The sequence below is a fragment of the Gekko japonicus genome, unplaced genomic scaffold (genome assembly GCF_001447785.1).
Source record: "Gekko japonicus isolate JY-2015 unplaced genomic scaffold, Gekko_japonicus_V1.1 scaffold2550, whole genome shotgun sequence".
Taxonomy (NCBI): Eukaryota; Metazoa; Chordata; class Lepidosauria; order Squamata; family Gekkonidae; genus Gekko; species Gekko japonicus.
In genome coordinates, this window is record NW_015176052.1 from 128,704 (window position 1) to 155,184 (window position 26,481).

At 45.9% G+C, this 26,481-nt stretch overlaps 2 protein-coding genes across 2 annotated transcripts in view; both read right to left on the reverse strand.

The window, feature by feature from the left end:
- Positions 1–255, reverse strand: part of MYO9B (myosin IXB) — a 110,761-nt gene extending 110,506 nt beyond the window's left edge. Inside the window, exon 1 of the mRNA XM_015426684.1 lies at positions 199–255. The gene's annotated coding sequence lies outside the window, so the exon portion shown is untranslated. The remainder of the gene's footprint in view (positions 1–198) is intronic.
- A 2,477-nt stretch (positions 256–2,732) lies between these two features.
- Positions 2,733–26,474, reverse strand: HAUS8 (HAUS augmin like complex subunit 8). The gene is made up of 10 exons (XM_015426691.1): positions 26,408–26,474; positions 26,188–26,243; positions 23,511–23,604; positions 22,744–22,827; positions 11,709–11,785; positions 8,862–8,936; positions 8,570–8,728; positions 7,887–8,028; positions 4,767–4,908; positions 2,733–3,057 (listed from the first exon to the last, which is right to left on the reverse strand). The coding sequence occupies exons 1-10, from the start codon at positions 26,439–26,441 to the stop codon at positions 2,937–2,939; spliced, it is 984 nt and encodes a 327-aa protein (XP_015282177.1). The 5' UTR covers positions 26,442–26,474; the 3' UTR covers positions 2,733–2,936.
- Between the last annotated feature and the right edge of the window lie 7 nt (positions 26,475–26,481).

Consider the following 26,481-nt stretch of genomic DNA (forward strand, 5'->3'; position numbering starts at 1 on the left):
CCGCCGCTCCTCCCCGGCAGCCCCCGCGCCAGCCTGCCCCACCCCCTCGCAGCCCCCAGCCAGAGACGAACGGCGAGTGCCCCCACCTTCGGCCCCCAGCGAGGCAGCCCGCCCCGGTCTTCCAGACAAGCCAAAGGACGGTGTGTGTGTGTGTGGGGGGGTGCATGCCGGCCTCCCCGACGCCCCGCGGAGCCTTACCTGGGAAGGGAGCCGGCAGCGCGGCCCCGCCCGGCCTCTCCCGCCGCAGCATCCACGGGGAGGGGCCTCCTCCCGTGACGTCACGAGAACCACTTCCGGGTTGGAGGAAAAGGGCAGGCGGGGGGACGAGCCCGAGGGCGCACGCGCGAGGCTGGGAGGGCCAGGCATGCGCACGACGGCCTATTTGTTCGCCCCAGTCCCTTTCCAGGGCCGTTGTAGTTATTCGCTTAAAAGGTAAAGGTTCCCTTGCTCGAAAGCCAGTCGAATCCGACTCTAGGGTTGCGGTGCTCATCTCCGTTTCAAAGCCGAAGAGCCAGCGCTGTCCGAAGACATTTCCGTGGTCATGTGGCCGGCCTGACTAAACACCAAGGCGCACGGAACGCCGTTACCTTCCCACCGAAGTGGTACCTATTAATCTACTTGCAATTTCTTGCTTTCGAACTGCTAGGCTGGCAGGAGCTGGAACTAGAGACGGGCTCACCCCGTCTTGCGGCACCCGGGTCTTGAACTGCTGAACTACTGACCTTCCACAGCCTGCAGTTCAGCGTCTTAACCACTCGAGCCACCGCAGCTCCAATAGTTAATCACTTACTTGTAAGGTTTATTACTGTCGTCCAACTCGGTTGGCTAACGGGTCGAACTCATCCTTAAAAACCGTCAAAAGCGAAAAGGAAGGATGAATCACGGAGAGAATGCCAGCCGAAACCAAAATGTCTGCACAGGCAACTCTCCTTGCGGGGAAAGATCCCCAGAGCCGCAACCTAGAAGGCCTTCACACAGGAACGTAAGAAGAGAGCCCTGCTGGGTCAGACCAGTTGAGCGTCCACCTAATCCGGCATGCTGTCTCACACAGTGGCCAGACAGTTCCTCTGAACAGCCAACAACAGGCCAGAGGCCAAGACCTTCCTCTGAGATGAACCTCAGAAGAGCCCTGCTGGATCAAACCAGTGAGGGTCCATCAAGTACAGCATCCTGTCTCGCAGTGACCAAACGGTTCCTCTGAACGGCCAACAAGAGGGTACAGAGGCCAAGGCCTTCATAAGAACCTCAGAAGAGCCCTACTGGATCAGACCAGTGAGGGTCCCTCTAGTCCAGCATCCTGTCTCACAGAGTGGCCAGCCAACAACAGGGCAGAGTGGAAGAGATGCAAGCGAAGCACCAGGTGTTGTAGCCTCCTCCACGCAAGCATTCTACCCCTGAACCAGCTCTGTTGGCTGAGTTACAAATATTGTTGACTAACAGGCAGTTTTTGTAGTGAGCTCTGCAGACTCAAAAGTGGTTTTCATTCAGTTTTTTCTTAATAAAGAAAAGGGATGGGGTCTTGTTCTACTCTGGATTGCAGGGATCTTAATATGTTCTATGTTTGAAGGTTTAAGATGCTGTCTTTGGCATTGGTGGGGCAATTCCTTAAAGCTGGCGATTGGTTTGCCGTCCTGGAACTCCAGGATGCATGTTTCCATATTTATGTTAACATTCATCACAGAAAATACCTGAGATTCCAGGTTGGAGACATTAATTATGAATATGCTGTTCTTCCTTTCGAGCTTGCCACAGCCCCCAGGGTCTTCACAGCAGTGATGGCTTTTCTTGGATCAAAGGGTTGTGCCGTGTATCCATATTTAAATGACTAGTTGTTTTTGGCCAATACAGTGGAAGAAACTACAGGTGCATGTCTCCCAGGCCTTGGAGACATGCATTACACTTGGTCTTCACATCAATTGTAAAAAGCCCCACTTGTTTTCACAACAAATAGTTCCTTTCTCTGCATGTCAGTCTAATAGATTCCAGACTGCTCTAACTATATAAAGGTCAAAGGCCTCTTCAGTTTCTGTTGTGCCATTTGCTCATTTAAAAATGAGATTTCTTCAAAATTGGCTCCTGAGAGTTTTATTCCCACTGCACAATGGATCCACCAATATACATGAGCACCTCACCTTTCCTTCTGTGCTCTGCCCTGAATACTTCGCTCATTGTTTCCCAGTTCTGTAATCCTACTTACACTACAAGTAGATGTCTTCTACTGATGGATCATTGGGGAAAAACATTGTAATCCATCCTGAGTCTCAGCAGACAAGAAAGGCAAACTATAAGTAACAGAACTCACAGGAAAGGGACAGCAGCATGTTAGGAAGATCAGGGGGACTCACCTTTGGCACCCCTCGCTCACTGAGGTCCAGTGGGGAGCTCTCCTTTTCCCACACAGGAGTGAATGGCAAGCCACTTGTGCAGAACAGAAGCTACTACCAGGGTGGAGGTAAAAATACTGCCTTTTCTCAGGCCCCCACCTATGAAGAGTTGGCCCCCTTCTAAGCCCCTTTCTCTGTGCAGTCCGTGGGTCACTCTCCAGGGTAAAATGCCGAACCAGGCCTCTGCCTGTCTCCTGAGGATACCGCTGGAACAGCCTTGCGAGCATCCCAAGCAGATCCAAGATGCCTCAGGGCAGGTGACTAGCAAAGTTTGGCATTCAAAGGCCACCCTGTGTGGAGGCTCTATTCAGTTATCACAGCTGAAGGAGGTGGCATTTCAGAATGGGAGTTCAGTTATTTCCACGCAGGAACAGAAAGATTCATTCACTGAAGCAGCGAGAAAGTGTCCTTGCAGTGAAAAAGTGTTTAATACAAAACATATTACATGTGAAACAGCGGCTGGCGCAATTCCCGCACTGAACCCATTGTCAGGGGAAGTGGCGCCAGTCCAGCCCCCCTCTGGGCCAACAGTCCAAGGCCTGCTGTGGGGGCCTAAGGGAAGTAATACTGCTTCATGGCCTCCAGTCCCAAGGTGTCTTCACAGCTTTTCTGGTGGTGCAGCGAGATCTCCTTGCTCACGTCAGCAGACAGGCTCAGCACGGTGGCAAAGCTCCTGTAAAAGAGGAACAGGCTTAGAAGCAAATGGCCCCGGGGGTCAAGAGCAGAAGGTCCACAAAGGCGTTGGACGGGGTCTGCATCGGCGTGCATCAGCTGAGAGTGGACTGGGCAAAACTGTGCAGGCCTTTGAGGCTCCTGTGCTGAGCACCCAGAAAGCCCCAGATTCCAGCCCCTCCAGGCAAAACACTTGGAGTGGGAGGAACAGATAAAGGCCCCTCCTCCACCCAAGACCCTGGGGAGCTGCCACCAGTTAGTGTAGGCAATAGAGCCAAGGCCTAACTCTGTCTAAGACAGCTTACAGTGGATGGCCATAGACCACTGGCAGAGCAGCACAGGCTCTACTGGCAGTTTCCTGCATTCTGACCACAAAGTGGTGATCGGCATTTCCCTGGGCATGCAAGAAAGGACCACAAGAACTAAGCACTGAGGCAATCCTCCCTGTCCTCCCTCTTGTGATCATTGCTGTCAGATGGTCATCTAGCCTCTGCTTCAAAACCTCCAAAGAAGGAGAGCCCACGACCTCCAGAGGAAGCCTGTTCCACTGAGGAACCACTCTTGTCAGGAAGTTCTTCCTAATGTTTAACTGAAAACTCTTTTAATTTCAACCTGTTGGTTCTGGTCTGACCTTTTGGGGCAAGTACTTGAATACGGTTATTATATCACCTCTCAGTCATCTCCTCTCCAAGCCAAACATACCCAGCTCCCTCAACCAATGCTCCCTCTAAGCTGTGGAGTCTTGTGAGCAAAAATTCCACTTTGTGAGCTACTGGCATTCAAGTTGTGAGCGAGCTATTTGGCTGCTGCATAAATTAATTTCCTCTGGAGCCATTCTTCCTGAGCCAAGGCAAAAATGTGTGAGCCGGAGGCTAAAAAACTGTGAGCTAGCTCACACTAACTCAACTTAGAAGGAACAGTGCCCTCAACCTTTCCTAATAGGACTTGGTCTCCAGACCCCCTCATCATTTTTGTTGCCCTCCTCTGGACAAGTTCCAGTTTGTCTAGATCATTCTTAAATTGTGGTGCCCAAAACTGAACACAATACTCAAGGGGAGATCTAACCAGTGTATTTATTTACTTCATTCATATACCGTCTTTCTTCCCAGTGGAGACCCAAAGCGGCTTGCATCGTCCTCCTCGCTTTCATTTAATCCTCCCAACAACCCTATGAGGAAGGTTAGGCTGAGAATGTTTGATTGGCCCAAGGTTACCCAGCAAGCCTCCACGGAGGATGATCAATGGGAGGATTGCACCGACTGGCTGCTGTCAGCATCTGACGCTGCAAACCACTCCAATTAAGAGAATTAATGCCAACGGCCAATAAGGATGGGAAATGGCTTTAATGTTCTTCCTGCTCCTCCTCTGGAAGTCAGCTCTTTGGGCAGCCGAGTGACAGAAGGGGCATGTGATAAAAGGAGCCTGATGAGTGAAGCTAAACAGGGCTGCAGAAGGCCATCCTCTGAGGGATACCCCCCCCCCCACAGCCTTGCTGGGAGAAGGAGCAGAGAAAAACGCAAAGCCTGCACACAAAAGCAAGGGACAGCTGCCAGAACGTGCGCACACACTGTTCTCCTGCAGGCCCTCTGCCAAGTGATGCAAGGGCAATATGCAGGAGTGCTCACCAAACGCTCTGAATGTTTTGAGACTCTCCTCCCCACACCCCAAAACAGCTCAAGGGTTTGGGGGTGGTGAACTCCCTAAAAGTACCTTGGGAGCTCATCGTTCAGCTTCAGAGACGCCTCCTCCAGCTCCTTCATCACAGCCAGCACCTGGGCGTTGTCCTCCAAGTGTTCTTGTGGATACTGCTTCAAAATGTTCTGAGTGGCAATCAGCTGTTCTTGCATGTCAGCTGCCCGGGAAGAGAAAGCACACACAACAAGAGGTGCCAGGGTCAGTTTCATACAGCAGCACCACTGGCTGGAGGTCTGGCTCACACATGCAGCAAAAGGAACGATGCTGTGGTCGACTGTTATGGGGAAGGCCACCTTTTGGAATGATTACCCTCTGTTAAAAACTCTCAGCTCAGCAAACAAATTGGAGATGGAAGCTTTTTATATACATTTGGAGGTTTCACTAATGCAAAATGATGTCCAAACCTCAACTCCCTCTTGAGTCTTTCCTGCCACATGATTCCCCTGCACGCGTGAATCAGAGGCAACCAAAAGCAATTTGGAGCTAAGCCGAAAATCGTCCTGGTCCCTGCGAAACCGACTGCTGGAAAGAGATTCTCACCGTTGGCGATGGCAAGGTTTATTTGCTAAACCTGGCTTAAAAGGCCACATACAAGTCCCACAGCCAACACAGTTCAGTATCAGTTCAAGCGAAGCACCACGGTCAGTTCAAATCAAGCCCACACAGCAGATCCACATAAACACGGGCTCGAAGCCAGTGTAGTGGTTAAGTGTACGGACTTTAATCTGGGAGAACCGGGTTGGATTCCCCACTCCTCCACTTGCACCTGCTGATGTGACCTTGGGTCAGTCACAAGCTCTGGCACAGCTGTTCCTGAAAGAGCAGTTTGTGTCAGAGCTCTCTCAGCCCCACCCACCTCACAGGGTGTCTGTTGTGGGGAGGGGAAGGGAAAGGAGCTTGTAAGCCGCTCTGAGACTCCAAGTGAAGGGCAGGGTATAAATCCAATCTCTTCTTCTTCTTGAAGGAGATGAGATGCAGCCGTCTTGGGGAAAGCTAAGTGGGTCTGGGTCAGAATCAGCTGCAAGGCCTGCCAGTCCTGCTGGATGCCAGCTCTTCAACTTGGGGGGCATACAGGGAGTGGCACAGCCTTGTCGGCGCACTGTAGAGCAGGAAGGAAGAACTCCATATGGGGGATGATGATTCACCTCCCAATGAGTGGGTTAGAGATAGTTACGAAAAGCCAACTCTTCCTTGTTGCAGGTCAGACGCAAAGAAGTCCTGCACCCCACAGCTCCCAGGAGCTCAAGCAGGTATGCATGAAGTCATTCCCTCCTCCTTCAAAATGGGAAGGGCCAGCCACGTCACTCTGGTCTTTAAGAAGGAAAAAAAATCCCCATTTTCTAATAGGCTTTGGGCCATCAGGGGTTTAAAAATATTTTATTTCTGTTTCCTGATTTAAAGTAGATTTGAGATTACAAAGCTGAGCAATATTTGAAATTTAGCTCGGGAGTATTTATATTTTTAAGCCCCTCCTTAAGTGACTCCATTGTTTCTGCATTTCATTGTTAGCTGCCTCAAGCAGACAACATTTCAATGAAGGAAATGAAATTCAAACACAATCAACCCCGCAAGGCATGACGCAAGGACAGGGCTTAGACGTATGTGGGCTCAGTACTGGGTCTGGTACTTTTTAACTTGTTCATTAATGATTTGAAGTTGGGAGTAAGCAGTGAATTGGATAAGTCTGAGGATGACACTAACTTCAGGGTGGCGAGAACCAGGGAGGATTGTGAGGAGCTCTAGAGGGATCTGTCGAGGCAGGACAAGTGGGCATCAACTTGGCAAATGAGGTTCAGCTTGGGCAAGTGCAAAGTAATGCACACTGCAGCCAAAACCCCCAACTATATATACACATTGATTGGGTCCAAACTGGTTGTAACTGACCAGGAAAGAGATCTTGGAGTCATGGTAGATGGCAGTGCACGGCTGCAATAAAAAAGGTAAATGATATGCTGGGGATTATTAGGAAGGGAACTGAAAACAAATCCGCCAGTATCATAATGCCTCTCAATCTATGGTGCAGCCTCATTTGGAATCCTGTGTACAGTTCTGGTCACCGCACCTCAAAAAAGATATTATAGCACTGGAAAAGGTGCGGAAAAGGGGCAAAAAAGGACAACTAAAATGATTAATGGGATGGAATACTTTCCCTATGGAGAAAGGTTAAAGAGGCTAGGACTCTTTAGCTTGGAGAAATGACGACTGAGGGGTGACATGATAGAGGTTAACAAAATTATGCAGTAGAAAGTAGAAAGAGAAGCATTTTCCTTTTCTCACAATACCAGAATTCTTCTCACAAAGAAAGTAGAAAGAGAAGCATTTTCTCCCTTTCTCACAATACCAGAATTCTTCTCACAATACCAGAATTCATTGGCACTCAATGAAATTAATGAGCAGCTAGCTTAGAACAGATAAAAGGAAATCCTTCACCCAAAGAGTAACTAACACGCGGAATTCACTGAGACAAGAAGTGGTGGCGGCTACAAGTATAGACAGCTTCAAGAGAAGACTGGACTCATCAAGCAGAGGTCCATCAGCCACAAGGTATACATGGAACACTGTCTGGGGCACTGATGCTCAGTATTCTTGGTGCTTGGAGGGCAACAGTGGGAGGGCTTCTGGAGTTCTGGCCAAGCTGGCAGACCTCCTGATGGCACCTGGGTTTTGGTCACTGTGTGGCACAGAGTGTTGGACTGGATGGGCCACTGACCTGATCCAACATGGCTTCTCTTATGTTCTTATGAGGGAAGGGTGCTGAACTGCCTTAGGCAGGGGTCGTATTCTCAGCCCCCTATCCCCATTTCTGCAATATGGGACTCATTCTAGGCTGCCGTACAGCACTGTTGTTGAGGATTACCGAGTGTTCTGTACATATGCCAAGTTCTATGAGCATTGAAAGAAACACTGCTTTAGAGAACAATGGGAAAGGGAGGTCTTTTGTGCCCTTCTCCCTGGTTAGAAAAACCAGAAGCAAGAGAAGCAAGTCCGCAGACATTTGCTAGATTTAATAAGGTTTCCTAATTTAGCTGGCTTTGGGAGGGAGGGAGGGAGGAGAGGGGGGGAAGGAGAGAGAGAGGGAGGGAGAGAGAGAAAGTGCGAGCGCAAACATGCACACAAGCTGCTTGGTTTGCCTACCAAGGTACTGATGCTGGTTCTCTCCCACATGGATCTCTTTCAGTGGCAGTTCATGCCGCGTTGAGTCCAGGGCAGTGGCAAAGTGCTTGTACTCTTCATGGAACCTGGCACATCGCTCTGCAACAGGGGCAAGCACTTCAAGCTGGAAGCAGAGGAGGAAGACCCACTCATAAAACCATCAGCCGAGGAACTGAAATAAACCACAAACACTTTTCCCGGCAAAACAAAGTTTGACTGCAGTAGCACTTTTAAGACCAACAAAGTTTAATTCTGTGTACAAGCTTTTGTGTGCATACAGAATTAAAACTTTGCTGGTCTGAAAGGTGCCACTGGACTCGTTTGTTCGGTTGCTTTAGACAAATGTGGCTGCCCACCTGAATCGACTCCCCAGCAGTTTCCCATCCCTTTTCCCTGTCCCCCGGCTCCTGAGACAGACCATTGGCCCCTGCTCCTCAGTACTGTCTTTCTTTGCCTGGCAGCTGCCTACGCAGAGATTCTGGGGTCGAAACTGGGACCTTCTGCACACAAAATAGGTGCTCTGCCAGACCAAGGACATCTGGGCAGCACCCCTTGCCATGAGACCTCCAGGATAATGGGGAAAGGCTGGGAAGCATAACTCTCAATTGTACAGGCACAGGAGGCAGATGTAGTACCCCTCCCCCCCCCACAGCCCCAGCTCCAACCTGTCTGTCCAGTGCCTCACTGAGGTCCTGCTTTTTCTTCAGCTGCAGAAGTCTGCGTTTCTTCCTGTGCGCCTCCCTCTGAAGCTTCTCGCATTCCTCCGAGAGTGCCAGCAAGTTCCTCTCCGCTTTCTCCTCCAAGGTGGCAAGGTATTTCTCCATCTGTTAGGACAGCAGCATGATCAACGGATTCAAAAACAGCTGAATGCGCATCTTGTAGAGTCAGGGTTTTGGGGTTGTTGTTGTTGTTGTTGTTTTTAAAAAAGAAGACTGCATTCACCCTAAGGCTGCTTACCTTTACAGAGGCGTATGTTAAAAGCAGGTTCTGAGATTCCAGCAGTCGAGCCAAATTCTCTGCCTCAGGGGACATCTGGAAGAAAACAAAGGAACCCCCCCCCCCCAAGATGAACAAGGCCACATCTCCAAAGCACTCAGCAGACAAGATCCTCTGTCCCCCTTCCAGCATGACTCTCATTCCTGGTCTACACAAGACTGGGAAAAGTCTCCCTGCAAAATGAACCTCACGGTCAGAATCCCTCCCTTTCTCCTTCACTGCTCCTAATAGCCTGTTGTTATTCAAGCCTGCCCCCTCATTGGATGCCAAACTTGGCTTCCCTCCCCCAACCAGGTCAAGCAAAAATGCTGAGTCCTTACAGTCAGAGCCTTCCCTAGCCTCACCTTCCCTTCCAGTATACCCTGGCACAGCCCTGCATATAAGCAGGTACACAAATGCACCCCGCTCCCTCAGTACCCTGACGCCTGAATACTCCTCCTCCTATACCAGAGTGAGCCCACCTCCCACCTTTTCTGTGAAGCCTTTGGCCAATCCCCTATTTATATCCTGCCTTTCCCTATGGCTCAGGGAGGTTTCCAATATGCTATAAGAACAATAAAAACCCCAAACTCCACCCAGCCTCAATCTTCGCCCTGTTCAAAGCTCTGGTGAAGAAAGCAGCCCTGCAGAGCTTCCAGAATGTTTCCAAGGATGGCACTTGGGTAGCCCACACTATGGGGGGGGCAGCAACAACAGAAAATGCTCAGGCCCTCATTGATGCCAGACAGGCTACCCTTAGTGAGAGAACAGCCAGAAGATGGCAATCTGAAGAGCACAGCTGGCACAAAAGGAGAGTGAGAGAGAGCACTTTCCCACGAGGTAAGGATAAAATTGGTTTCTTTGCGCCATCTGTAATTGAAATTGGCATTGTTATCGAATTGTCTACTGTTTTGTTTTTAAACTGACCTGCAAATGTGTTCACTAACCATTCTGAACCAGCTGCAATATCCAGGTTGTCTTCAAGGGTAGCCCAATGTAGAATGTGCTACAGCAGACCAGCTATGCAGTTACAAAAGCACGGAGAGAGCTAAAGAACCAGAGGCAACTGACAGAAGGCACTGTTGGTTGCCCTACCCCAACCTGCTTTTTAGACAAGCCTGGAATCTGAGAGCATCTCCAAGCTCTTAACCTGCTCTGCAGTGGCCATCTCACTTTTATTCGCCACCAACAGATTCAAGCCTTCCTGTGGACGATGGTTTACTAAAATTTGGGAACTTTTGACGATGGACAAAATTGCAGATTCCATAAAGAGGACAGATGGTCATCAACTTACCTCAAATTTGCTGGCTAAATGGACCCCGTTCTTGGACTATATGCACAATAATCAATCTACAATAACCAACTATATGCCACCATCACATAAAGAAATTCTAGCCTGTTTATAAATTTAGTATATGAAACATCTAATCAAATGTTTGTTAATCAGTTTATGAGGGTTACCACTGAGTTTGTTTATTCTATTTGTTTAGTTTAATGTTTTATTGTTCATAAATGTATAAAAAATTATTTTAAAAAACACAGATTCAAGCCTTCCCAAGCATCTGCCCTTCCAGCCAGCATCTCCCCCATTTTGCCTGGATTCAGCTTCGCTTCACCTACTTAACCACAGCCTCAAAACACTGGTTCAGGGCCAGGACAGATGCATCTGGAAGCTGAATTAATGAAGTGCATATTGACGACATCCAACTCCAAGACTAGATATGCTAAACTTATGCCCCGTACTTGAGACAGAAGTGCAAACTGCTGTACCCTGTGCTAATATAGCAGATGGATCTTAATTTCTGCCAGCTGAGAGGCAGCAAAAAATAAAAGTTGAAGACAAATTCTATAGTAAAAAAAACAAAGTATCCTTTGGATAGAAACTCAGCCACAATAGGTAGGACCAACAATAGCGTATTTGCATGTTAAGCTTTATAAACTTGAAAATGTTGTATTATTGAACACCTTATAACATTAATTGTTGCCAAAATGATTGACACATAAATAAAAGTTTTTGAAAATGAGGTATATGAATACAATGCACATAGACATTATCATTACTTAATGCTGTAGATTCTTACATTAAAATGCTTATACTACACATTTCGAGTAAAACATTGTTTTGTACATTTCACTCCTTTCAAAAGGCGGGAAAAACCAAAGATTTTTTTCAGTACCCTCCAAATTTTTCCAGGAAGTCCTCAGACTTTTTCATGCAATACATTTGAAATGAGTGAAACACTTAAGAAAATACTCCAAAGGAAGTTCTCACTGCTCTCCCAAATGTCCCAGTTTTTCTGCTGGAAAAATTGAAAGTAGTCCTCAGGGAAAAAAATTCCCCCCCAACTTTTCCTTTTTTTCCCCTGGGCCTTCACATTTCTGCTCAGAGCTCCACTTTCAGTAGCCTCATGAACAGAGAGCGTGGCTGACGAAACAGATCCCCGCGACACCCAAGACATGGCCAAACCCGCTGATTCTGATGTCCCCTATGGGCCCCCTTGGCCCGTAAGTCAGCAAGAGGGCTAGGTGCCAAGGCCTCCACGGATGAGTTCCCTGCACAGAGATAGAGGGTGCCACGGGCCTTGGGGACGCCATTTCCAGGAAGCGGTGAGAAGGCAGAGGGGAAGGGTCCGCATGCAGGGACTGTCCTCACCATACCCAGGCGCAGCCAAGTCAGGGGCAAAGGGAAAGCCCTCAGCAGCAGCACACAGCCACATGTGGCAGTCAGGCAGAGAGACTCATCATGGCATGCACAGGACTCACTCATTTGTGAGACCACAACCCCCAAGCCAAGCAGGTTCCCTGTTCAGGTTCTGCTGCTCCACTCACCTGGGTCAGCTGTTTTCTGGAGGTGCCTTTCACAGCAGGATTTGGCTTCGGGAGTGGCATCGCAGGTCGGGTTTTGTCTAGATACCATCCGCAAGCAGTGAGACACAGAAGACAGGGTTTTACTCAGCGGGAAACATGGCTAGAGACCCCCTTTCATTTTGATATGTTAAAAGGCTTTGATAGGCCAACAGAAGACATCTTTTCCACACCCAAAGGGCCCTTGCAGATTGAATTGGTGGGTTTTAACATAAGAACATAAGAGATGCCAATGTTGGATCAGGCCAAAGGCCCATCCAGTCCAACACTCTGTATCCCCACAGTGGCCAGAAATACCAGTGCCATCAGGAGGTCCACCAGTGGGGCCAGGACATTAGAAGCCCTCCCACTGTTGACCCCCCCCCAGCACCAAGATGACAGAGCATCACTTGCCCCAGAGTCCCTATCTATACCTTGTGGCTAATAGCCACTGATGGACCTCTGCTCCATATGCTTATCTAATTCCCTTTTGAAGCCGTCCATGCTTGTAGCTGCCACCACTTCCTGTGGCAGTGAATTCCAAGTGTTAATCACTCTTTGGGTGAAGAAGTACTTCCTTTTATCCGTTCTAACCCGACCGCTCAGCAATTTCATGGAGTGCCCACGGGTTCTTGTATTGTGAGAAAGGGAGAAAAGTACCTCTTTCTCTACCTGCTCTTTCCCATGCATAATCTTATAAACCTCAATCATGTCACCCCTCAGTCGTCGTTTCTCCAAGCTAAAGAGCCCTAAGCGCCTTAACCGTTCCTCATAGGGAAAGTGTTCCAACCCTTTTATCATTCGAGTTGCTCTTTTCTGCACTTTTTCCAAAGCTATAATATCCTTTTTAAGGTGTGGTGACCAGAATTGCACACAGTATTCCAGATGAGGTCGCACCATTGATTTATATAGCGGCATTATGATATTGGCTGATCTGTTTACAATACCCTTCCTAATAATCCCCAGCATAGCATTGGCCTTCTTTATTGCAGTCACACACTGTCTCGACATTTTCAGTGAGTTATCTACTACAACTCCAAGATCTCTCTCTTGATCTGTCTCTGCCAGTTCAGACCCCATCAACGTGTATTTATAGTTAGGATTTTTGGCTCCAATGTGCATCACCTTGCACTTGGCCACATTGAACCCCATTTGCCATGTTGACGCCCACTCGCCCAACTTTGACAGATCCCTTTGGAGTGCCTCACAATCCTCACTGGTTTTCACCACCCTGAACAACTTCGTATCATCCGCAAATTTAGCCACTTCACTGCTTACTCCCAACTCCAAATCATTAATGAACAAGTTAAAAAGCAGTGGACCAAGTACTGATCCCTGTGGTACCCCACTGCTTACACCCCTCCACTGGGAGAACTGCCCATTTATACTCACTCTCTGTTTTCTATTAATTAGCCAGTTTTTGATCCATAAAAGGACTTGTCCTTTTATCCCATGATTTTTGAGCTTGCTTAGGAGCCTTTGATGAGGAACTTTATCAAAAGCTTTCTGGAAGTCAAGGTAAACAATATCTATTGGATCCCCCTTGTCCACATGTTTGTTCACCCCCTCAAAGAACATTAACAGGTTAGTGAGACAAGATCTTCCCTTACAGAACCCATGTTGAGTCTGCCTCAATAGGTTTTGTTCATCTATGTGCCTACTAATTCTTTCCTTAATAATGGTTTCCACCAATTTACCCGGTATCGACGTCAGACTGACAGGCCTGTAATTTCCCGGATCTCCTCTGGAACCCTTTTTAAAGATGGGAGTGACATTAGCTACCTTCCAGTCCTCAGGAATGGAGGCTGATTTTAAGGAGAGATTACATATTTTTGTCAGGAGATCCACAAGTTCACAATTGAGTTCTTTCAGAACTCTTGGATGTATGCCATCTGGGCCTGGTGATTTATCAGTTTTTAAGTTGTTTATCAGTTTTAGGACCTCCTCTCTCGTCACCTCAATCTGACTCAGGTCTTTCAACACCCCTCCCGAACTCAGCGGCTCTGGAGTGGGCAAGCACCTCTCATCTTCCACAGTGAAGACGGAGGCAAAAAATGCATTTAGCTTCTCAGCCATTTCCCTATCATCCTTCAGTACTCCTTTTACCCCTTGGTCATCCAAGGGCCCCACTGCCTCCCTGGCTGGTTTCCTGTTTCTAATGTATTTGAAGAAAGTTTTATTGTTGGTCTTTACATTTTTTGCTATATGCTCCTCATATTCCCTTTTTGCATGCCTGACCACAGACTTGCATTTTATTTGCCATAGCCTGTGTTCTGTTTTATCAGCCTCACTGTGACTAGCTTTCCACCGCTTAAAGGAATCCTTTTTACCTTTTACAGCTTCCATTACTTTGTTTGTTAACCATGTAGGCTTTTTCTTATACCTGTTTGTGCCTTTCCTAACCTGCGGAATATATTTTATTTGAGCTTCTAGAATTGTAGTTTTAAACAGTTTCCAAGCTTCCCCAATGGTTTTGACCCTTTCTACTTTTCCCTTCAGTTTCCTCCCCACATGTCCCCTCATATCAGAAAAATTACCCCTTTTAAAGTTAAAAGTGGTTGTGTGAGTCTTTTTGGCCAATTCCCTATTTGTACAAATGTTGAACTCAACAACATTATGATCACTGTTCCCAAGCGGTGCAATCACTTTTACATCTCTCACCAGGTCTTGAGTGTTACTTAGGACCAAATCAAGGATCGCCTCTCCCCTGGTAGGTTCCATGACCATCTGCTCCATAGCACAGTCATTTAGAGTGTCTAGAAACTCAATCTCTTTCTCTCGACTAGAACACATATTGACCCAATCAATGTGTGGGTAGTTAAAATCACCTATTACGACACAGTGTTTTTGTCTAGCTGCTATCTTTAATTCATTCATCATTTTATAATCCTCCTCTATCTTTTGATCCGGTGGGCGATAACAAACTCCCAGTGTTAAGTTTCCTTTTGGCCCCCCTATTTCAACCCACAGAACTTCAAGAAGCGAATCCAATTCTCTTAGCCTCTCGATCTTTCTGGACTTTATACCCTCTCTGACATACAGAGCCACCCCACCTCCAACCCTTCCCCCCCTATCCTTCCGATATAATATATAACCGGGAATCACCGTATCCCACTGATTTTCCTCATCCCACCAAGTTTCTGAAATACCCTCAATGTCTATTTTTCCCTCTGACACCAAGCACTCCAACTCCCCGATTTTACCTCGGACACTTCGAGCATTTGTATAGAAACAGCTGTAATTTCCCATACTGGTTAAGCTTGCCACCTTCCTCTTGCTATCTCGAGACCTTGTCAGGCAGTCCATGTCACTAGCCATGGTCTCAGTGGACAATTTCAATCCACCTCCCTGTAGAAAAGCAACAGGTACCCCCTCATCTCTCTGAGATGAGCCAACCCGAACCAGAGACTTCTTGTCTCCTGTCGGCTTTCCCCCAATATTCAGTTTAAAAACTGCTCTGCCACCTTTTTGATTTTAAGTGCCAGCAGCCTGGTTCCTTCTCGGGACAAGTGGAGACCGTCTCGCCTGTACAGCTCCCTCTTGTTCCAAAAAGAATCCCAGTGCCTAACAAACCTGAACCCTTCCCCCCTACACCATCGTCTCATCCACGCATTGAGACTCCGGATCTGTGCCTGTCTCTCCGGCCCTGCGCGTGGAACAGGTAGCACTTCTGAGAAGGCTACCTTGGAGGTCCTGGCCTTGAGTTTCCTGCCCAGCAGCCTAAATTTCTCCTCCAAGACCTCACGACTGCATTTCCCCACATCGTTGGTGCCGACATGCACCACGACCACTGGCTCCTCCCCAGCACTATCTACCAGCCTATCTTTATAGGGTGGTGGGTGGGTACACCGGGCCTGAAAGGCAATGCACAACTCCTGCATTTGGGTCAGGGACACACCTGAGCCTGTTCAGAGATCCTTTCGGGAAGCCCTTTCTCTGCAACCCCGCCCCCAGTCGAAAGTGAGGCAGGCAGAAAAATATGACTCTAGACATCAAGCAAGAGAAAAAAGCAACCTGATGAAAACGGAATATTTTCTGGGACACAAAGAATGCACACATGCCCAAGAGATATCGTAATCTGGAGGTAGTCCCTCTTCTTCCAGCTGAGGGAAATGGGGAAGGAAGTGCTGAAAACCTCCAAACCAGAGGAAAGGAAACGGGGTACTGGAATGCCAGCACCAAATCCAAGGTGGTGGTGGGGGGAATGATCAAACTTCGTTCTGCCTTAGACTGGCTTTTTCCCCTCCACGGGGGTGGAGTTCCGGCTCTGAACCCCTCAACTGGTCAGCGGCCAGTGGCAACTAAACCAGCCTTGATGGGCATCTGTTCCAGGGCTTGGGCAAAGTGCTGCACCTTCCCTGTTCCCCTGTCAACCTCACAAGACCCAGTTTACGTGTCACAAATCTACAGAAAAAGGAAGAGGGGGAATCTCCAGATGCCAATACAGCCAGGGGCCCCCCAACCCTTTTGAGCCCACGGGCACCTCTGGAATCTGGCACAGCGTGGTGGGTACAACCACAAAATGTTCACCGCAGAAGGCGGAGCCAGCCACCAAATGGCTGCCACAGCTGACCTTCAGTCACACAGTGAAGATTCCCTGTGCTGTGGTGGCAGCTGCTGCCAAAGCGACATTTTTTTAAAATCTGCACAGCCCATCAAAAGCTTTGCTGGGCCAAAGCTCTGCCCATTTTCTAAAAACATTTGATGAGTGCCAGGAAAGGTGCCAGCAGGCACCATGGTGCCCACAGGCCTCCCACTGGGGACTCTTGCCACAGAAGGGGCAATGGAAATCCGCCTGCTCAAGCCTCTGGTGGCTGACAGAATCCCAGGGGAGGAGATTTCGGAGCTACAGTGGGACTTCCAAAATTACTCAACCCTTCTCGCAGGCTGCCAGTTTGTAGTAGTAGTAGTAGAAGAGATTGGATTTATACCCCGCCCTTCACTACCCGAAGGAGTCTCAGAGCGGCTTACAAACTCCTTCCCCTTCCCCTCCCCACAACAGACACCTTGTGAGGAGGTGGGGCTGAGAGAGCTCTGACAGAAACTGCTCTTTTTCAAAAAACAGCTGTGCCAGAACTACGGCTTGCCCAAGGTCATCCAGCAGGTGCAAGTGGAGGAGTGGGGAATCAAACCCGGTTCTCCCAGATTACAGTCTGCGTACTTAAACACTACACCAAACTGACAGTTGCCATAAAATAGTTGTAGCTGCAGCAATATTAAAACCAAAGCATGAGGACTCTTACCTATCACCAAGAGGGTAACATCTTCTCCTGGGACCCTAAACTTAAGAAGAGGTGCCCAGGACACGTTGGGCCACCACCTCACCTCAGGTGGAGGGTGGGACTATTTGTGCAAGAAGTCAAGGCCAGGGGATCACAAGCTGTAAAGCAACGTGAAGCCCTGGGTATGTCAGGCTGGATGCGCTCACAAATCTCGGAAATGGAGACAGAGCAGATCCAAAGATTTTCATCTTTGGTAAACTGGCCCTTAAATTGGGAGGTTTTTTTGAGGGGGAGGGGAGGCCGTGTCAAGGGACTGGTTCACCTGTCCGCCTCTTGTCTTTTAGAAACTCTGGGTCAGGCTTGAGGCCTGCAAAAAGCACAAAAGCTTCTCTCTCACAGAGAACTCGAGGTCATCCTGACTGCGGTTTCAGAGTAGAAGGAAAGGAAGGGGGCCGGACCCAGCTGTTGGTTAGACCATTGGCCTGCGGTTTCCAGGGAAGGAGCTTCACCTACACATTCCATCTTGTTGGTGCAAAGATCCCTGGGGTGGAAGATGGTGCCTTGTTTAGTTAGTCTCAAGATGGCAATACACCTGATTGGTTTAGGTCACCCAGTTAGCAATATACCTGATCGGTCAAGTGACATCATTAGCTATACATTTGACTGGTCAACTCAACTAGCATCATAACAACAGGGGTCATGGGGCACAAAGAAAAAACTTTCACTCAAGTCTTTGCCCTTTGTCTGGATAGTATCTGTTTTTGGGTCACTTCTTGATTCTTGGCAGGATGGCCTTGCTGGCCGGACACCTTCTTTGGACTTTGGAACTCTGTTGGACTTAACAAGTAACATCTGGATTTAGAGAACCAATGCTTGTGAATGTGCTTAGGTTAAATATCTAGCTTTTACTATTTTATCCTTGCTATTCACTGCTCTTGCACATTCCCTCATAAACCTTATCAATTATACTTTGTGGTGTTCTTGAGTTCTGGCTTCAATCTGAACACAGTACTTTATCCCTATTGGCTACAGCTACCAGAATAACTGTTTTTGGGAACTCAGCTTGCAAGCATCCGACCGTGCAGGGCTGACTGCTTGATCTTAGAACCAAGAGAGTTAGAGACTTAGTCCCTTGGTCTCTGGCTGGCTGGTTAGTTAAGAGGGCTGTGTGGTTTTACATTTACAGTACAACCCCTTAAGGAACTGTAATTTTTAAAGGGAAGTAGAAGGAACCGATGAAGACCAAAGAATCTAAGAACTGGTGGAAAAGCTATTGCAAACACTGATGCATCAAATGCAACGATTCAAGAACTCAGAAGAACATTCAGAGTATCCAGAGAAATATTCAAGAATCTGAGGAAAAGAACCCAAAACATCCAAGAAGCATGTCAAGAATTATCAGCAGGACTGTCAGAAATTAATGTAAAGCGGCAAGAGCAAACAGAAGAAATTGTAAGAATTAAAGAGAAGCAAAAAGACAATGATGTATACTTAGAAAGACAAGACAGCTAGCCTGAGAAACAGGAACAAAGAACTGAAGTTTTGGAAACCCAATGTAGATCTAATAACCTCTCAGAGGACTTTGGGAGACCAAATTTGAAAGAGAGCTTTTGCGAGCCGCTTGAAGATTATTTGAAGGCACAAGATTTTCCTGATGTCGACCAGTTATACAGAGCGAATTCAAGATCTGCATTCAAGAATAAGTTGCCCTGAGATATATTGGTTCATTTCACTCATTTTATTTTACTTTTATGGAATTTTTACAGAAACTACAATCATACTGAGAAACAAGATCAACGAACATCAGCATTACATTAATGTTGGTTTAGCACTGTGCTCAAGTGTTTAAGACGCTGAACTGCAGGCTGTGGAAGTTCAGTAGTTCAGCAGTGTGAGACCCAAGTTGCCGCATGACGGAGTGAGCTCCCGTCTCTAGTTCTAGCTCCTGCCAACGTTGCAGTTCGAAAGCAAGAAATTGCAAGTAGATAAATAGGTACCACTTTGGTGGGAAGGTAACAGCGTTCCGTGCGCCTTAGTGTTTAGTCATGCCGGCCACATGACCACAGAAATGTCTTCGGACAGCGCTGGCTCTTCGGCTTTGAAACGGAGATGAGCACCGCAACCCTAGAGTCGGACTCGACTGGCTTTCGAGCAAGGGAACCTTTACCTTTTAAACACGTTATACATTCAAAATCATGTGTAAACAGATGCAGTGATGGTATCTGTACTTAGTAAAATAGATATAATTAATGGTAAAATCAAACAATAGAACCAAATGAGGAACTAGCATATTGATTACAATCGATCAATAGCGGTCAGACTCTGCCTCCCGACATCCACAAGTACACAAAAGAGATTAAGAGAACAATTAGAGAGAAAGAAGTTCCTGATAGATGAGATTAGGGGGTAGAATATCATTTTCGGCGATAAATTCGAAGAAGGGGAACCACTTTTCCATGAAATTAGTTGATCTTGGATAAATTTGTAGTAAATTGTCAGAGGTTTTTCTCCATAATTAGTTGTTCCCATATATTTTTATACCAAGTTGAGAGTTGTCAGTGCTTTTGGAGATTTCCAACTTCGAGTAACTGCAGTTTTGGCCTCTGTCAATAAACTATTAATTAGAACACATCTGAGCTTGGGGGGAGGATTGTCTTGACAGAGGTTTAAGAAAATGAGTTCTAGTTTAATTTCATGTTCTGAGATGCTCTTGATTTGCAGAACTTCATTCCAGAATTTAATGATACATTTACATTGCCACCAGCAAACGGCGAAAGAACCTGTCTCTCCACAGTTCTTCCAACAGAGGGGGGGTGTGTGTGTGAAGATGAGATTAAGACTAGATTCCTAGGAGTAAGGTACCATCTGGTTAGCAACGTGTATGCTTGTAGTTTTGCAGGTATGTTAGAACAGCTAGATGAAAGACCAGATGTTAAACCACTGCATGTTTGTGAAGATGGAGTTGCAATCACTGTGCCAAGCATGTTGGTAACTAAGATGTTTTTTGCTGTTCGGTTGTAGTAGTATGGCATATATTCTTGAAATTATGCCTTTATTGGATGAGTCTGCAGAGGCTAAAAGTTTTTCAAAATCCATTTGAGGAGATTTTAGAATTGTCTGTAGATGCAGCTTCGAGACAGCATAGCTTAAGTGGAGATAAAATAACCAGGGTATCTTTTGATGTATTTTTTGTTCCAGCTTCAATTTAGGAAGTATTCCTTTCACTCATAAATGAAAGGACTACCGCCGCCACCAATGAGGTGGACAACATCGGGGTTAAGGATAGCCCAGGAAGATCTGCCACAATTTCTGCATGGCCACTGGATTTACCTGGTTGAGCTATAGGATAACATCACCCTAGAGAACCATCCGGAGACCATCTTGTTAAACTGAATATAATTTCTATTAATTGTCATTAATGTTTTATTGCTTTTATCTGTTTTATATGGGCTTTGCCCCTTGTAAGCCGCCCTGAGCCCGCTCTGCGGGGAGGGCGGGGTATAAATCTTAATAAATAAGTAAAAAAACCCAGTGAGACTCAATACTAAAGAAGCAAAGAGAATCTCCACTTAAGAAGTAGCAGAGAAAGAAGTGCAGAACTTTCAGGGTTTACCAACAAGGATATTAAAGAAAAGGTTTTGACTTTGAGACCGATTTTGCAAAACAAATAAATAAAATACTGCTGGAATATACAGCTGGAATTGGACCTTTAGCCCAATTTCTCGTTCTTTCATTAGACACATTCTGGCCTCATATTAATCCCTAAGCCTGCAAATGGGTCGAAGTGACCAAATGGGAAATAGCTGGCTATTGAAGGGTTGACTAATCAACCTTGTGACCTTTGGATAACAATTCAGGTATAGAGACAAACCGCTTTTTTACTAGGACAGGACTTGGCACGAATGCATCCTCAATTGGTGCTATGATTTTTCACTACGCAAGGGATGGGTTAGAATGCAGATAACCCCTCTATCCCATCATAAAGTGGCCCCCTTCAGAGCCAGGTTCATGTCAACATAACTTCACTGGTCTGATTTTTGATTGGGCAAAACGGCCCTGCCCATTCAAACCTTAGGCCTTAAAAAAATTAGCCTTTCTGGTGTTTGTTCATAGCTAGCCAACACAGCTATCATGAGGTATAATGAGTTAACCTCTGAACTTTAACTTTAAATGCATTCTCAAAGCCCCCGCCCCCCCACTGGGAGAAGGCATTTGTCTCTTTAAATCTCCAAGCCAAGCCAGCCAGCATGGCGGTGACTTGGAGGACACATTTAAAGCTAGAGTTGCTTTCTTTTAACATCGATGTTAGCATGGTCACGAGATATAGGCCACAATCTAAGTTTTGAACAATGGGATAAAATCTGGACAAGAAATATAAAATTCGTAAGAACAAGCGCCTTTAAAGAAAAAATTATAAAGATGTTCTATAGGTGGCATATTTCTCCTGCTAGATTAAATAAATTCAATGGGAAAATAGGGAAAAGTTGTTGGAAGTGTAATCATAATACTGGTACTTTTTACCATATGTGGTGGCTTTGTAGTAAAACAAAAAAATATTGGGCTATGGTGAAAGAAATCATAGATAAAATATTAGGTAAAGATTTCCCTTTAAACCCAGAATGTTGCTTATTAAATGTGATACCTGAGTCATTTAAGAACAAAGATATATATATAATTATGCAGATTTTAACAGCAGCAAGAATTGTATTTGCCAAACGATGGAAGGAGAATAATATTCCTTCTAAAGATGAGATCATTATTAAACCATTTCATATTGCAGAAATGGAAAAATTAACTTGTATTATTGAAGAAAGAAACTTGGGAAATTATGAAAAGCATTGGTCAAGGTTTTATAATTGGTTAAAAGAGTCAAAGTTTGGTTTAGTCAATGAATAAGGCTTATCCTTCTTTTTTGAGTGCTAAAGAGTGAACTTTGTTATATGGTGGAGAATTTCTGTTAACATGTAAATACATCAAGAGAAAATGTTTTTTCTTTGTTCAATATGAAAAAATCCAATAATACACTCTTATAAAAAAATCTCCCTTCCTCCCCCTCCCCATCTATTTGCTTTCTTTCCACTTTCTTTCCACCTTTTTTCTCCCCTCCCTCCCCATCTAAAGTTAAATGGGTTCTCGAAGCCTTGCCACACCAGGCAGCTGGGCTTGGAGGGTGGCGGTGGAGAACACATTTGCTTTCTTTCCACCTCTCCTTCCCTCCCTATTTGCTTCTTTATTTCCACCTCTTTCATTCTTTCCACTTTTCTCTTCCTTACTTCCTCCCCCCATCTATTTGCTTTCTTTCTTTTTATTTCCCATTCCCCTATTTGCTTTCTTTCCACCTTTCTTCTCTCTCCCTTCCTTCCCCCTCTCACCCCATCTATTTGCTTTCTTTCTCTCTTTGACAAATAAATATTACTAGCAAACAAATAAATATAATTGGACAAATAAAAAATATCAATATCTGTTTTTACCCCATTGGTTTTTATTTTGGCAGTCTCATTTAATGTTAATAAAAACAAATTTGCATATTTTTCAATAAAAACGTGTGTTTAATATTTGTTCATATCTTGCGGCTCTCAAACATCTGATGTTTATTTTATGTGGCTCTTACATTAAGCAAGTTTGGCTACCCCTAGGTTAATGTTTGGACCTTTCTTCCTTGAACTGCAGCCTCCCTTCAATCGTATCTATGTCACGGTGGGAGATTGCCATTAAAAAAGCATCTGCCCAAAGTCCTAACATCACCCCCACTAAGGAGAACTAGCTGTGTGGAATCTCAGCCAGAAAAATGCACCCACCGCTGATCACAGAGAAATCCAGGTCTGGTTGAGCATTCCCGTGGTCTTCCAGGACAGTTGAATGCAGCACCCTGAAGGTCATCTCTGGAGGAGGATAAATTGAGAGACAAATCTATGGGCATCCATCTCCCCCACCACCACCACCACCAAAGCTTAGTATGACCTACTCGAAGATGTGGGGGAGAAGAGGCAGCCTTGACCAAGACCTCGCCAGGCATTCCCTCCCCAACTACCATTACAATTGTATTTCAATTTATATTGGCTTGTAATTTCAGTTAACCCAATTTCTGCACACACAGAAAACTTAAGGTGAAAATGTTATCAAGTCTTGCAGGGAGTGCATCAAGGTGGTAGCATCTAGGACTCCTCCAGGAAGAATATTAGCAACATCTTGAGAGCCACATGATACCTAGAGAGACCAGGGTTCAAACCAGTCACTCACACAGGGCTCCTGCTCACATAAGATAGATAGAGAGTACACACACCACCCTGGTACTTCTCATATGAAGAGTGGTATAAATCTAGTTTGCCACTGCATTGGTTACTGAAAAGTGTGCTGCTGCAAAGGAACACTGGACACATGCTCAATCACACATGCTTCATAGAGGGACAGTATGTGCACACCCTTAAACATCTTCCAGGATTTCCTGCAATGTGCATGGGTTTTGTGTCAGGCAAGTCAGTATGGGAAAGGCTCCCCGGACAAATCACCCATGCTAAGAAATGGAGTCCAATTGCCAAGAGGCTGCACGAAGCCCCAAACTCACCTGAAGTATTTTTCTGCTTCTGTAACTGAGTAGGAGGTCTCTTGGCAGAGGCTGCCCTCTCCGGCTCTTTCATGAGAGACTGGCTAATATCGGCCTGATGTGAAAGAGAACAGGAATGAAGTTAGCAGTTCTCACATTTAATTTTCATTAAGACCAACTGGGCGGGAGGGGATGATACAGTGCAATAACTTGTCCAGCCAAACTGAGTCTTGCATCCCAATCCTAAACATCTTTCCATAGCAGAAAGCCTCACCCATCTCAAGAGGGCTTACTTTTAAGTAGCCACAACTAGCATAACAAATACAGAACATCAAAGAAGTCAAGGCTATTGGCTGATACATATTGCAAATCAGTTTAATTTAAACTTAGTACTCTTAAACCTGACAGAAAGCCCACTATATAGTCGTTCCCTTATAAAGGAAACTTGGCATATATCACATTGGAATCCCAACTCTATTTAAAAACCAAGAAATACCTGAAAGATTTAGTTTTTAGAAATTTAACAAGGCAGCACTACATGTCACATAAGGAAAGCAATTAAACACTAAGTCAGATGTCCAGTATTAAAACTCAGAGAAAGTATTTAAAGAAGATTGAATACATTCTGTCTACAGTCCCAAGAAGTTACACGAATACATAGATGAAGTTTTGTTGGGTGTTACAAGTTAAAAACACTTCAGTATTTTCAGGGTTAATGATGTTTGTTGTCACATGTTTGTTGTAACCAATCTGTTTAGACAATAGGATGCCCGGGAACTTTGGAGCTAGTTTGCTACTCTGATTGGAAACCAAGGTGTCAAGTATTACCATTTTATGGCTTCTCTTCCTGTTCTTTGTTCTGACTAGAGAAGGAGACGCCATTCGGCTCTTCCCGGTTTACCTTTTAGCTGCAAGGATGTAGGCATATTAGCTCTTTGTTATTTTATATCCTGTGTACCTTTTCCCATGTTAGCTTTATAGTAAACTTTTATATTTTAAAACACACATGGACTCAGTCTCTTAATACTCTGCTGACTAACTTAAAAAAGAATCCCAACAAGTTTCCTTATACTGAATCAGACCGTTGGTCCATCAAAGTTAGTATTGTCTACTCGGAGTGGCAGTGGCTCTCCAGAGTCTCAGGCAGAGGTCTTTCCCATCACCAAGACAAAACAGTTAACTGCAACTGGTAGGTAGTCAAGAGTCAAGGCTCTGCATTAGCCTTTGAGGTTAATTGAAGGCAAAAACCAAGACAGAGTAAAAATATAACTTAAGGTGCAAAAAGATGTAAAAATGAGACTACACAGTGAAGGAATAAAATAATCAAACCTATGCTTTTCCAGCATAGCTAAACATATAAAGACAAGGTTCCAGTTACCCTTTCCAGGTTTAGCAGAGGCAGTTTCAGCAAAACAAGATGTTCACACAATCAGCCAGTCCAGATGCCGGGTGCTCTGGGACTATTGACAATACCATGTCAAATAGTCTCAAGGCTCCACCATCCCAGTGTGAATGTTAACTAGATATATAGGGAAAGGGTCTCTGACCAGCTCTAGGCCTTTGAACCTATCAGAAACCCAAAAGGTGATGTAACTCTCTCTGTTACTAGGCACGTGACATCCCTAGATAGACAAGAGCAAGAGTAGGCGAAATGAAACCACACTGCAGCTAGGTCTGGCCCACCCCCACACAGGTGTCAGTAGCTCAATTGCTTGGAATGTGCTAATCAGGAGCTCCAAGGCGGGTTGGTACCATCCTCAGCTGAAAACAATTTAGCAAGGTCACAGCGCCCTTCAGCTGAAAACAATTTAGCAAGGTCACAGCGCTCTGCTATCTCTAACTGTCTCTGGGAAAGTTTCTATAGGCCTCTTTGCAGCCTGAAGCAAGGATTTTACTTTGCAAACCAGAGCAAGGAACCATTTTTCTTTACGGAAAATAATTTACAAGAGCTCTCGGTCACATCAATACTTATATAGCTTTAACAGAGCTTACTATAAAGAGTGCCTTCTCATCTTGTATAACAGCAACACACATAAGCAGGTTTTCCCATTTCTTAAAAAACACTAGTTCTTCAGATGCAATATGTTTTAACACATGCTCATAAAAATGATCACAAGCATTTACTTTTTCACAATTTGTTGGATCCATCTCTCTGTACTTCCACAGAGAATTGCTGAGAGATGCTACAGTCAAATAACTGCTGAAAATACTAAGGGCAACAATGACAACCTGGTGCCTGGAATTTGTCAAGCCCTGGATTACATTACATACATACAGAGTCTAGTTCATAAGGAACGACTGAAACCAGTGCAAAGCACATCCCTGATAAAGCCCATAAGAGCAACTAAGAGTCATAGCCCTTTGCTACAGTCAAGGATCACCAGCTAAAACCACCAGGGCTGCCTCCTTCCCGTAGTTATCAATGTACCTTCAATTAAACTACTCAGTTATATCAAATAAAGTGTATACACCTTCCTGTAAGTATTAGAATAACACAGCAATTATTGAACTAACATGACTTCACATCCCAGTTCTCTTGGACGTAAGACTTTTAGCTTCCTAGTCCCGACAGTCCCATTTTGGATCTACTGATCCAGTAAGTAGTCTGATACGAGGCCGTCTTCCTCACAAGAGAGATAGCGACCGGGGACGCGCCACTCTCCGTAGCCAGGCAGCGGACCTTCCACCTCGGGCTTACCTTCCCTGTGGTTTTCCGGTCATACTGCAAGTAACGGGACGGCACAATTCTTCCTCCTTCAGAAAAAGGAAACAGAGAGGGCGGCAGTCAGGGGCAAGAAAAGCCTCCCAAGCCAGGTGCAGAGCAATCTTCCCCCCTCCCCGGAGAATGCACAGAGCGCTGCCCGCGTCCGGCCCCCAAACCCTCCTTCGCCGCCTCAGCTCGACAAGTCTCCCTTCACCTCTGACTTTGGCGCCCGGCGCGTTCTCCGCCATGCCCAGCTCTCGAATAGCCCCTTCCCGCCGCGGCGTTCGA

Coding starts and splice junctions, on each gene's coding strand:
- HAUS8 (XM_015426691.1), bottom strand. CDS start 26,441: ATGGCGGAGAACGCGCCGGGCGCCAAAGTCAGAG. Junction 22,828..23,510: donor GAAGCAGAAAAATACTTCAG/GTGAGTTTGGGG, acceptor ATCCTCCTCCAG/AGATGACCTTCAGGGTGCTG. Junction 8,729..8,861: donor TAACATACGCCTCTGTAAAG/GTAAGCAGCCTT, acceptor CTGTCCTAACAG/ATGGAGAAATACCTTGCCAC.